General features: G+C 40.2%; 1 protein-coding gene across 1 annotated transcript in view; it reads right to left on the bottom strand.

The window, feature by feature from the left end:
• Nucleotides 1-391: 391 nt before the first annotated feature.
• GPR63 (G protein-coupled receptor 63) overlaps nt 392-14,262 on the bottom strand; it is a 52,508-nt gene continuing 38,637 nt past the window's right edge. Inside the window, exon 2 of the mRNA XM_065911686.1 lies at nt 392-5,913. Within this exon, the coding sequence (XP_065767758.1) occupies nt 4,501-5,760 (1,260 nt within the window). The 5' untranslated portion in view covers nt 5,761-5,913 and the 3' untranslated portion in view covers nt 392-4,500. The remainder of the gene's footprint in view (nt 5,914-14,262) is intronic.

The following is a 14,262-nucleotide window of genomic DNA, read 5'->3' as shown; positions in this document are numbered from 1 at the left end:
TTTTGCATATAAGTGAAAAGGAAAATAAAACCCTTGTGTCTAGTTGGCAAAGACTGAAACTCATATAAAAATGAATGATATTTTCTAAAGATTTAAAAGTAGGTTTTAGAAAGGTTTTAGATTTTAGAAAAGTACAGTATGAAATCATTCCATCAAAACAGAAGCAAACATTGTCACTGATTTGCCAGTGACAATACAATTTCAAATGACTTAGCAGGAAAATTTTTATAACTCTCCTAGACAGAATGTCTTAAAACTGTCTCTTAATACTAATGGCCTTTTGCCAAGTTTCATTTCATCCTTAATTGCTCTGAGAACTCCAAAAACCAGAATACATACACATACAGGCTTTGAGAGCTAATTTGAAAATAAAAACCCAAAGGAAGTAGGATTGAAACTAAACTCAGATTTTAATTGAACAGAAAGTATTATTCATGCCAATGTTTTTCCTAAGATAAATGAAGTAGTCCTTTAAAAAAACTCCACTTTTAGAAATGTTAAACATTTATTCATTTTCTTATTGGTAGCCTTTTTCCTGGCTGTAATAAGAATATGCACAAATAATTGTACATTTTGAATATTACAACCCAAAATTCAGAGTGATTTTTTCATATAGGTTAGGTACCATTGTAAAATAAATAATTTTAATTACAAAGGACTAGTACCATTTAATATCTAAGAACTGTATTACCATTTACTTGTAATAACAAACGTGTGCTTTGACGTTTTCATTTATTATTATAAAAATTGAGTTTTCAGTGAAGACTATGGTTGTGAAAATCTGAATTAAACAGTCCTTTAAACATTAAAAATCATGGAAGAATAAAATGTCAAGCAAGTGAACATTTTTCCTGTGATATATACATAAACATTTTCATGTAAACAAAAGCAAATATTAAGTATCCTTGTCAGCAACTGAAATACATAGATCTAAATGGTTGTTTTATTTTTTCATGCTTTCATTGAACACAACTGGTGTAAGCAGAGCAATAGGAATTGGATAAATCTTTGCATTCCCCTTACTCTTCAGGAGGTTACATACAATAAAGATACCTCTCAACTAGAAAAGAAAGTATGAGAGGAATCAGACTCCTAAAAGTCATCACTTTCAATTGTGAAGTCACCTTTTCACTCTACTTTGAAACTATATCTTTTATCAAAACTGTGCCAGTTGAAAGATGATAAAGCTGACTCTGGAGTGATCCAGCACTCACGTAAGTGGCAGCAAATTAGGCACAATGATACACAGATTTTCCTCTCTGTGTGGATTACCCATGCACTGGGAGATAATGGCTTCCAACACAAATCATTTTTTGGAAAAAACAGGCAATTTTTAAGTGGATATATTTCCCACAGGTGTGTTTCTTGAAGTATGCCCCAAAGACCATCTGAACCAGAATCAGACCAAATACTCAACAAGACAGAAGTGGGCCTTGGTGGGCCCAATGCCCCTCTAGGGGCCCTCGTGACCTGTATTTATTGTTAACAAGTCCCCTGGGAAGACTTAAATGCAAATGAATATTTGAAAGTTTGAATATCACTATTTCAGATTATTAAGGATTTCTTTTGACTCTTTCTTTTGACCACAAACACTTCATTATCTCTTTCCTGCTTCTTACTTATTAGCCTGAAGGAAAAAGAAAAACATTTCTGATGATGTCAGTCAGTGATAACTCATAGTGGCATTTTTTTCCATCAAGAAAATATAGAAGATGCAACATACACCTAAATTGTTCAAAGGTACACTATAGTACTTTTTTTTTAAGCTTTCAAAATGTATATGTGATAAAAATGTTCAAAATGGTTTGTAAACTGTCATCTGATCGATCAAGACAGTCCAGTGTAAAGAGAACTGCTGTTCGATGTGGGTGCTGGACTCACAAAGGCCCCTCTTGGTCATCTTTCACAAACAGTGAGCCTCTCAGCAGGCACTCCAGAGCTCCTCCCAACGCTGCGCTGCCTACCAGCAGCCCTGAATTTACCGAAGGATTGCTCATAAAAGCAGGACAATGGACACAAAGCTGGCTCAACTCCAACCATGAAGGGTGTCTCAAGATCTACTGCCGACATGTAAGATGAGTACAGATCATGCTGACTTTCCTCAGATAAAGTCTAATTTCAGACAGACGACTTAATATCTGCCTGAAATCTAGCTTATATTGAAAATGGAAAGCATGATACACTTTAATGTGCCACTAATATCTACTACAGTGTTTATGCTCTATAAGATCCCCAATGGATAAAAGCAGCTTTACCTGTGAATAATATAAATAAGGAACCAAAGAGGTAGGTGAGTCTCATCAGAAGATGATCTCAAAACGTGTTGAATAAGCTGCTTGAGTCCCCAAGGAGAAGTTAACTGGAAAACGAGTCCCAGTAGCAAGGCCACTGCCTCAAGCACAGTTTCTCGAGTCTTTCATGATGACATCCACCTCCCAAACTCCTAACTCCTGTCATGGTGCCATGTGCTCTTCAGACATCCAATTTTAAGAGACATCTAAAGAAGTAAAATGTAAAAAAAAATAATACTGGAGACCAAAGAGTGATGCTGATGTCAGCTGGGCTCTTCAAAAAATCTCTACTGTCGCATTATAGTTGGAAAAGATCTTGAAGATTCATCGAGTCCAACTCTCTGGCTGTATAGCTAAAGAAACAGAGGCTCGCGTCCCACTGGTGACAAGGCACGACAATTCTAAAAACATGCTGTAGATCCAAAAGGGGTTCCTGGTTAACTTGACTATTTATAAAGTCCATGATGCAGCTAACAGGCTGCACTTTCAGCACTGACAGCCTCAGTCTGAAGCCCATCTCTGGGGGCCGTCTAGCTCCCGGAATTGGAGAGAGAAGGGCACGGAAGGTCCCAGATGCACGTGGGGCAGCGGAGAGAGGCAGATTATCAGCAAGAGGAGAGAATTTGAGACCCTAGACCTGCCCCAATGAAAACTTGCTCAAGGCTCAGACCAGGGTTTCTATTCACCTCTGAGCATTCACATTCTCCAACAGCCAGCTCTGCTCCGGGCAGGCACCGGGGCAACCACACGGCATTCTGTCCAGAACATTGAGAAATACAGCTGGGCAACTGGAAACATCCCAACCTACAGGGCAAAGACCTAAAGACAGCCGTATTTAACTCCTCGATAATTGTCACTTGTTTTGCAAATCAAAAATCTGCCTTATTTCCTTATACCCTTATCTAAGATTTTTAAGTTCCACTTTATAAAGGAGGTTGTGAATGATTTTATTTTTTTCCTTTCTATTTTCCAGACTTTCTGTCATGTAATTCCTTTTGGTAATTAAAAAAAAAAAGAAGAAGAAGAAGAAGCTATTTTTTTTTTAAAAGAAGGTTTCAGTCAAAAAAGAAAAAAACAAATGAAAGAATACACATAGGTCCCACTTGGTCATGGAACTTCCAAACCTGAAGGAGGTGTCTGTGTGGTACGACAGAACAGCAGTCTCAGGACGCAGATGGATTTTCTGACCCCGGCTCCACCACTAACCTTGGGCAGGGTTTAAATCTCTTTGAGACTTGCCTTCTTCGTCTGCAAAAGGAAGAAAAATAGCCTCCCTCACGGCACACTGTGAGGATAAAATGTTGCACGGTGCCTGACACCTGGTAGATGTCTAACAAATGGTGACCCTTCTCCCACTGAACTCAGAGAATTTGTGAGTAAAAGGGACCACCGCCGCCCCCAGCAGCCACAGCCTCTCTGCATTTCATTTACATTTTCCAGGGTGCTCCATCTTCTCAACTCTGCCCTATTTCTCTAAAGATTCACTATTGTGCTTAGCAAAAGTTCTACATTTTTATGTTCTCTCCTTTAAAACTGTACATGCAGATAAAACATTTTTTAAAAAAAAAACTATCTTCCTAGAAATAATGTAACGTTTCCTAAAGCACAACATGTCATGTATAAAAGCAATTCTGAAAAACATGACTGAATTAGTCTGTACATTGTTTCTTAAAGTGCACCAAAGTAAATATTAATGACCTTTAAAATGTATGTCACTCACCCCCTTGGGTTATTTTTCTTAAATAAAACTATCTACTGAGATGTATGTGGTTTTTGGCTCCAACGTGATGGCAAAAAGCAGCAGTGTCTTCCAGGAAAAAAAAAAAAAAAAAATTGATAAACTCAACTAAGCATATCTTAGCAGCATACAATATAGCTAAAATTCAATGTAACTTCAGGCTCAATAAAGCACAATCCTGATTCCTACTACAAAAACAACATCAACTGAAGTTATAGAAAACCATCTCCCCACCCTAAATCAAAGATTTCTCTTGAACCCTGGAGGTAACACTTGGGAACACTTCCCTATTGTGTATCCCTGGTAACAGACTTATAACTCATCACCATTCTCTCTTCACATTGCACACATACACATATACACATACCCTAAGAATAAAACAACAAAGTTTAAGGGGAGAAGCCATGAGAAAGAAAGTTCAAAGTCAGATAAAGAACAGCCGTCACCCAAAACGGCAGGCAGTTCCAATATTCACACCACCGTCCGATGTTCCCCACACACATAGACGGCACTGGGGCGTATCCGTCGCCGTGTGTGACCAGGGAGCCGCGGCAAAACCTTGAAGGACTTAGGCATCATGTCCAAGCAGGCATCGTGGAATTTCTTAATCCTCCAGTAGTAGATCAGTGGGTTCAACGCAGACTTGAGGTAGCAGAGCCAGAGTAGCCACGTGCTGATCTCAAGAAAGCTGTGCTGATAGTAAAAGCGCTTGCTGAAGGTTGCCACGAGGCTGCAAGTGGTGAATGGGGCCCAGCAGACGACGAAGACGGCGAAGAGAATCAAGATGGTTGTGAAGGCACGCGTTTTAAAGCCCATGTCAATGCTCATCTGGAAGGGTCTCTGCAGACTCATGAGACCCAGTTTGCTGGCCTGGCTGAGGCATATACCTTCAGGGTAGCTGTGGATCCTCAAGGCATTATGCCGAAGAGTATTGAGGATGCCCATAAATGAATACAGGATCACCAGGAAGGGCAGGAAGAAAGAAATGAGAGAAATCAAAATCACATAAGCCTGGTAACCTGGATCCGTTGTGTACCCGAACACGCACTGGGGGGCTCGGGAAGGTATTTGCAGGTCAGGGTTCCCTACTGCCAAAGGAAAAGCTACACAAAAAGAAGCTGCCCAAGAAACTGCAATGAGAACCTTAGCCCTGTATGGATTTAGCTTATCCTGCCTCTGGACTATAATAAGAAACCTATCAATGCTAATGATGAGCAGGATGGCTACTCCCTCTATCACAAACAACCAGAAAAACATAGCAGATACTCTACAGAAGAATTTCCCGAAAATCCATCTGGTGGTAAGAATAGTGACCAAGGCAAAGGGCATGTTCAGCACTGCAAGCAACATGTCTGCAAAGGCCAGGCTGGCCAGGAGGATGTTAATGGCAGAGCGCATGGCGGCTTTTTGGTAAACCATGAGGCAAACAACCAAGTTACCAAGAAAAGACACACACAGAATAAATATCATCAGAGCTGAAAGGATGATCTGGAGAGGCAAGTTGAGGCTCTTGGAAGCCGCCGGTGCTGGGGACACAGCTGTACTATTCATTGTTAAAGAACTCATCCCAGTGGGAGCCAGGGTTTCAACACTGAATCTCAGCAGCGGAGCATCGCCAGGGTGCTGGAATGGTGGAGGGACTGTGATATTCACGTAGGGGTTTTCATAGACTACGAACGTTGTATTGGATGCCCCAGTATGGGACGCCATCAACACCGCAGAGATGACCATGGTTTCAACAGGATGGAAGCTGGCGTTGTCAGAGACATGAGTGTGCTTCAAGCATTTTAACACAGAGCGGCAGGATCAGGTTTCACTGATGAGCCTGGAAACACATTCTGGAAACGGGAGAAAGATGTCCATCTTCCATAGGAGTCCTTTTGCCTGAAAACAAGTCCAAAACACAAAAAAAATAAATGGGAGTGAGTTTTGTACATATCATTTGACTCCTTACTCTTCATCCTGAAGGACCCGTTTTACTTTTTTTAACTCTTTAAAAATATTTAAGTTTCCAGACTAGTCATCACTAAAATATTGTTTTGTTTTTAGTCAACTATAATGGAAACTTCGTGACTTCCATATATAAAGTGAAAGTGAAAAGAATAAAAATGTATTACTGCCTCAAAGGCCAAAAGTATTACCTTACAGTTAATTTTTCTTTCAAATTTCCAGGAGCAGCATAGCCTTTTCACAGTTACTATTAATACAGATTTTATTACCTGTTTGTCCTGAGAGTATTAATACTTTTCTTGATAGCTCTTTGGTACAGAGCTATCATATTCCATTCTTCATATTTCATCCTTCCATATTTCATATTCCATTCTTACACTAGCCCAAAGCTAGTTGGCAAAGAACCCTGAAATCAGCTTCCTATTTAATACCTGATAATTAAAAACACTTTTGCTTTCACAGCTTCACAAGTAGACACGACCCTTATTTTCATTGAGGGTCTGAAGCAGTTTTCTGGCTCCCTATTTCATTTGTGTTTTTCCCCAGAATCCTACCACTCTACTGAAGAAGTTATTCAAGAAAAGAAGAAAAATTATCTGTAAAACATCTTGGTCATATTTTGAAGACTTCCTTTCTTTTTCCAAAGCTCTCTTTGATCTTCATATTGTCTCTTCTTTCCCATGCCCACCCATTTCCATCCTTTGTTTTCTGATACAAATACTTCTATCTTCTCAATTTCTTCTTCCTAAGATCAACCTTACTGTAATGACAGGAACTTGACAAACATGTCAACCAAGAAACAAAGGATTTTAAAGATGATGACTGGGAAAATATACAGGTGTGAAGAATGCACTCTAGAAAACTTACAAAGACATTTCACTTTCTTGCTCCAAAAAGCTTCTTATCACCTTTCTCTTCTCCTTACCCCCAACTTCTTAACAATTCCTGTAACACTTGAGTTTTCTATAAACAACTTTCTTAATCTATTATCTTCCTAACCTACTTTTGTGATGTAGGTTTTTCCTTCCTTACTGGAGAGGTAACTTTAACCTCTCTAATTATAAAGAAACTCTCACTGGATGTCTGTGTAGATTCCTTTAATAAATCCAAAGATTGAGGATGGGGGAATTACACAGTAGTTTGCATGCATGTGTGTGTGCTAAGTCACTTTAGCCATATCTGACTCTTTGCAATTCAATGGGCTGTGGCCTCACAGGCTTCTCTGGCCATGGGATTCTCCAGGCGAGAATATAGGAGTGGGTTGCCATGGCCTTCCCCAGAGGATCTTCCCAATCCAGGGTCAGACCTGTGTCTCTTGTGTCTCCTGAATTGGCAGGCAGGTTCTTTTCCACTAAAACCACCTGGGAAGCGCCACATTAATTGTTTAAGATGATGCCATAATTTTCTCATTATGTGAACTTACAATTACTGAATGATTTTAGGAGTAAGTGCCAGAAGTCCATTTATTCCTTTCTTGTAGTATAGAGGGTAGAAGCATTTCATTTGTGAGACCCAAGATCCAGCAGTTTAACCAAATCATGGGCTCTCTAACATATTCCTATCTCTCCATAATCCCGAATTTGCTGTCCAGGGCTAACCATATGAATAGGAGAATAATCACCTATTAGTTCAAAATATTAACTTTACTATATACTTTCAATGTTATGGGCTTCACTGGTAGCTCAGATGGTAAAGAACCCGCCTACAATGCAGGGGACCTGGGTTCAATTCCTGGGTTGGGAAGACCCTCTAGGCAAGGGGATGGCAACCCACTCCAACATGCTTCCCTGGAGAATCCCAGGGACAGAGGAGCCTGGCGAGGCACAGCCCATGGAGTCGCAGAGAGTCCGACACAACTAAGCGACTAACACTTCACTTCACTGTTAGAGCTTAATTTCTTTGTCTCTACAAAAAAAGGTATATTTTCTAAGGAAAACATACCTGGGTAAGATGCCCCACTAAGCCAGTGACTCCCAAACTTTATTAACCACAGAGGACTGTGGGGAAAATCTCTTTATAACTATATAATCAGCACAAGTCTCTTTATAACTTCACAAATATGCATACAAATAAGCATAAAGACTGTGCTTACTGCATACATCAGCCTCAATATGATTCTATCTCTAGAGAAACAGCATAAATGTGTATCTGAGGCAAATGTGTATCTTTAAGCCTAAAGTAACAGCTGTAACTGCTTGACTAAGAAAGCAAACATATCCATCCTGAAGGAGCACACACTTAGCTTTCTAAAACTCTTATTTTCTTGACCATGCTGAGAACAAAACCAAAATGGAACAGAGCCAAAACAAAAACATTGTAAAAGATGCCTTTTAGGTTGTTCTATGTGCATATACAGTCACAATATTTTACTGCTGTTGTAAAAACTTCTAACTCAATTCCCTCTATCCCATCAAATATTTATTTCAGAGCCTACTATGAGCCTGCCTGCCTCCTGAGACACCTGTAAGCAGGTCAAGAAGCAACAGTTAGAACCGGACAGGGAACAATGTACTGGTTCCAAATTGGGAAAGGAGTACATCAAAGCTCTATATTATCACCCTGCTTATTTAACTGGGGTGGGTGAAGCACAAGCTGGAGTCAAGATTGCCAGGAGAAATATCAGTAACCTCAGATATGCAGATAACACCACCCTCATGGCAGAAAGCGAAGAGGAACTAAAGAGCCTCTTGATGAAGGTAAAAGAGAGTGAAAAATCAGCATTCAAAAAGCAAAGATCAAGGCATCCGGTCCCATCACTTCATGGGAAATAGATGGGGAAACAATGGAAACAGTGACAGACTTTATTTTCTTGGGCTCCAAAATCACTGCAAACAGTGACTACAGCCACAAAATTAAAAGACACTTGCTCCTTGGAAGAAAAGCTATGACAAACCTAGACAGTGTATTAAAAAGCAGAGACATTACTTTGCCGACCAAGGTCTGTCTAGTCAAAGCTATGATTTTTTCCAGTAGTCATGTATGGATGTGACAGTTGGATCAAAAAGGAGGCTGAACACTGAAGAACTGATGCTTTGGAATTGTGGTGTTGGAGAAGATTCTTGAGTGTCCCTTGGACAGCAAGGAGATCAAACCAGTCAAGTCTAAAGGAATAAATGCAGATGTCCTGATCAGAAAAGACCCTGATGCTGGGAAAGAATGAAGGCAGGAGGAGAAGGGGACAAGAGTGGAAGAGATGGTTGGATGGCCTCACTGACTCAACAGACATGAGTTTGAGCAAGCTCCGGGAGATGGTGAAAAGACAGGGAAGCCTGGCATGCTGCAGTCCATGGCATCGCAAAGAGGAGGACATGACTGGGTGACTGAACAGTACAAATGAGTGAAGCACTGGAGAAGCACTGATGAACAAATGATTCCTGAATTTCTGCTTAAACCAGACAAATGAACCATAGACCCTGCCTCTCAAAATTACACTGAAATTACAGTATGGGGATATTTTTTAAACAAAATTTACAACCCAAAAGGACAAGTATGAATGAAAGATGCATCAATAGATAAGAGTTTTTGTAAATGTTTTAAAGCAAAGGCAGATGGTGGTGTGGTAACTGAACAGAGCAGAACAAAGAACTTTTTATCCTCAGTACTTCCTGAGAAATACGCTTAGAAGAAGCTGAAAAGCCCTGTAGATCCTCAGAGAAGCTGTGGATTAGGAGATACCAGGAAGTACTTTAAATCTGGGTGGGGCAGAAAACGAGGAAATTGACTGAAAAATCTATATACAGAGCTATTGGAACCCGACTCTAGGTTTGGGGCTCATCTTCTCCAGCAACCAAATGAAAGAACATATACCCATGCCAGCAGCCCAAGTCGCTGGCACGACTGAACCCGATAAGCACAAAACTTTAGCGTATCGGTGCACGGCTGAACATAGCAGGACTGGGTGGGTGTGTGCACGTTCAGCATGAGAACCTAGCCCCCTTCTCCACACTGTTCCCAGATGGCCCGCAGCTAGGCATATACTATGCAGGACTGAAGCACTCATCTTTGCCAGTAATTAAAAAGCCCCAGAGGAAAAAAAACCTCTAGATACTAACCTTTCACGGTGCCCCAGGAAAAATGCCAGCTTGGTGCCCAGTTACCTTGTATACTAAAGCCCACCTACTATCAAGCCCAACCCATGCACACAGAGCTTCCAATCGGCTTTTCAGTGCCCATTAAATATAAAAGTTGAATTTCCCAAATATATAAAGAGTCTATGAAAGGCTTACATAAAAGCAATGTTATAGGTAAACATTGAGGAAGATCTGAAATTTCTAATATCAGAGAACATAACATACATGAACTTAATAATGCCCTGGTATCTATATGCTCTTCCTTCATTGTACTCCTGGCTGAAAAAGTAGAAGTTCTACTTCTACTGAATACTCATTGTAACTATGTCAAAAGATTCTTTCCTCTTAGAAATTCTTATCAAGTACATTGTGACCTGTAGTTTCTTTGTATTTCACAGAAGACTAAATCAAACTTTTATACATAAAATTTGCATTTCCAGAGGAAATGTAACAGTAGCAACATAAGAACAGTAGAAAATTAGCTTAGGTTGGTAATACTTGCTTAGCAGTCCTAATGTTTAATCTAAACTAGTCTTTATTTGCCTTTTGTTGGGTACTCTTATTACATATTCCAAGAAAAAATTAAAATTATATGTGAAGGTGCATGTTTAAGTATATATTCATACACACATACATATATACACACACCCCACATGTAAACCTCAGATACGGCAGAAATGATTGAATTTATATTTATTATATTTATATTGAATTTATTCCAGCTTCCGGGGCTAGAATAGGCAGTAGAGGCCATAGAATTCTCGCAGTCTTCATTCTTTAGTCTTAAACTGCTATTTCAGTGCTTTAGATATTTGTTTCATTGAAAAGAGTATATTCTCCTAGAAGGCAGATTGATTTTATAAATCTCATTGTCCCCTATGACTGCTATGCTTTGCACACAGCTCAATACATACAGGGTAAATTAATTTGCACTGCATGCGTGCATGCTCAGCTGCTTCAGTTGTGTCCAACTCTTTGTAACCCTAAGGACTGTAGCCCGCCAGGCTCCTCTGTCTTAGGGATTTTCCAGGCAAGAATACTGGAGTGGGTCGCCATGCCCTCCTCCAGGGAATCTTCCCAACCCAGGGATGGAACCCATGTCTCCTGCACTGCAGGAGGATTCTTTACTGCGGACCACCAAGGAAGCCCTTATTTGCATTATGCTTTATCAAATCAGAGAATTTTTTCTTTTCTCTTTTTATTATTTATTTATTTATATGTTATATGCACATAATTTCATTTAAAAAATCATCAAATGAGTTTTAAAATGACAGTCAAATCCTATACTACCTTTCACATTCCACGTCTGGTTTTAGAGGTAGCCATTTATAATTATTTTAAAGGTTTTTTTCTCAAAAGTACTTATGTATCTAAATAACATGAAGAAATTGATATTTTTATCAATATTATATATGAACTCCTAATTTCCTATTAGGATAGTAAGGGTTTAGCTGCCATAGCACCTCCCAACTTACTTCTTATCTCTTTATACTACCAAAATATTTATTTGAAAATTCTGAAGAACAACAGAAGTTAGTGCATCTATTAATATATTTGCACAAATAGTATATTTACTGATAAGCCAAAAGAATATTTTTCTTTCCTGTATAAATTTTGCATTTTCTAGAATTAATAATTTATATATTTCTAGTTTTATTTTTTTTAAATACCTATTTTTTTTTACCTGCTCTGGCAGACAGATTTTACATCTAAAACTATCATATTTCGGAAGGTCAGATATATCAGCTATATATTTTATCTTCAAGTCATTCATTCAGCTTCATGTGCCTCCCTGGTGTGACACTGGGTCTGTTACACAGAAGCCAGCAGGAAACATCTCTTTACTACCATCTTGGAATCCTCCTTTTAGCCTTGGGCTCTTGGCTTCCATATTTCTTAGGTCCTTTCTCTTCCACATCATTGCTTCCTTGTTGACTTCCTTGTTTTCCATGAACCAATTGCTTTTGAATAAAGAACACAAGGGACATAAATTTTGAGTCCTTGTATGTGTAAGTCTTTATTTTTATCCCCATTAACTGTCTTGGTTTAGAATTCTCAGTTGAAAATAATTTTCTCTGAGAATTTTGAAGGTGTTGTTCCACATTAGCGGTTCTCAAAGTTGAGCATGCATAAGAATCACCTGAAGAGCCTATTAAAATGGGGCCCCTTGAATTTCCAGAGGAAAGAAAAAATTCAGTTGAAAATGTTAAATTCCAATCTCAAGGATTAGAAGAAGAGCCAGAAAGCCTCTTTAACCACAGTGAAGAACACTTATCTCCTACTACCCTGGAGATGGAATTTCTAAAACTAAAAGTCTAATCCTATGGGTAGCAATATCACAATGCAAATTGAATTCCCAAATTTATACAGTCTCTTCAGTTAAAGTTAGGATTACGGCTGGGAAGGAGCGGGGCCTGAAAGCTGGGATGAGAATCAGTTCAGTTCAGTCGCTCAGTCATGTCCAACCCTTTGCAATCCCATTGATTGCAGCATGCCAGACTTCCCTGTCCATCACCCAACTCCCAAAGCTTGCTCAAACTCATGTCCATCAAGTCAGTGATGCCATCCATCTCATCTCATCCTCTGTCATCCTGTTTTGCCCCTCCCTTCAATCTTTCCCAGCATCAGGGTCTTTTCCAGTGAGTAGCTCTTCACATCAGGTGGCCAAAGTATTGGAGCTTCAGGTTCAGCATCAGTCCTTTCAATGAATATTCAGGACTGATTCCCTTTAGGATGCACTGGTTTGATCTCCGTGCTGTCCAGGGGGATTTTTATGAGGCTGGGGACCGTGTGCTGCAGTTTTATCTGCCAACAGTAACAGCTTTCCCTCCTTGCTTAATGAGGTTGGTCTCTCCTTGCCCGAAGCATCAGTGAGAGCCTCACCTACAGTGGCATCTTGCCAGGGACTCTGGCCTTCCTTAGCACCCTGCCCCAACTATCTCTCTTGCTTCTAGACCCACGACCAGAATCAAGTCCCAGCAGAATCCAGTGTGTAGTGTGAACTGTGAATGAGAAAGAAATAGAATTTACATCAAAAGATATGCAAAAAAATTCCAATTTATATAGACAGAAACCAGGGAATATGTATGGAAATAGATGCTGAGGGTATTAAATCAGGCTGGAAGGAATATAATGTTAGAACAGATCAAAAATTTTAATATGGGCACACTAAACCGGGATCCTGGATTTTCTGTGCTACCTCAAATGGCTGAAAATGGCTCCAACAGTTTGTTCACTTGGCTGATGGACGCCTGGTTCTGCAGGTAACCTACACTACATAAAAATGAGATGACACTAGCTCCATGGTAAACAGGGAGTTATGCAAAGACTTCAGCAGATATGGCCTGGATTTATCATGTGAGACCTGCTCAGTTCAGTTCAGTTCAGTTGCTCAGTTGTGTCCGACTCTTTGCGACCCCAGGAAGGGCAGCACGCCAGGCCTCCCTGTCCATCACCAACTCCCAGAGTCCACCCAAACCCATGTCCATTGAGTTGGTGATGTCATCCAACCATCTCATCCTCTGTCATCCCCTTCTCCTCCTGCCCTCAATCTTGCCCAGCATCAGGGTCTTTTCAAATGAGTCAGCTCTTCATATCAGGTGGCCAAAGTACTGGAGTTTAAGCCTCAACATCAGTCCTTCCAGTGAACACCCAGGACTGATCTCCTTTAGGATGGACTAGTTGGATCTCCCTGCAGTCCAAGGGACTCTCAAAAGTCTTCTCCAACACCACAGTTCAAAAGCATCAATTTTTCGGCGCTCAGCTTTCTTCACAGTCCAACTCTCACATCCATACATGACCACTGGAAAAACCATAGCCTTGACCAGAAGGACCTTTGTTGACAAAGTAATGTCTCTGCTCACCTGCCTATAACTGTATCACCCGGTAGGATCCAGAGGGCACTGCCTTCACCGATGCTGAGATACACTGGTTGAAAGGATCACCAGCATACTTGAAGATCTCTACAGCAGCTAATTCTCTGCAGACCAGGAATGACATCAGGCAGTGATGCCACCCAAGAAATGGGTTCCTAAACTGAATGCGGATCATAGTATCCCAGAGTGGCAGGGGCTCAGTGACAGTACTCAACAAAAGATGAGGTAGCATGCTTACCAAAATGGGCAGCAAGCAAAAGCTGAAATCGGAAGAGTCTAACTTGCAGAGATCATTGGTGCTTGATCATGGTATTTCTAAGAGCAAAACAGTTACAAAC

This window comes from Muntiacus reevesi, chromosome 19 (genome assembly GCF_963930625.1).
Source record: "Muntiacus reevesi chromosome 19, mMunRee1.1, whole genome shotgun sequence".
Taxonomy (NCBI): domain Eukaryota; kingdom Metazoa; phylum Chordata; class Mammalia; order Artiodactyla; family Cervidae; genus Muntiacus; species Muntiacus reevesi.
This window is presented reverse-complemented; position numbering and strand designations above follow the sequence as displayed.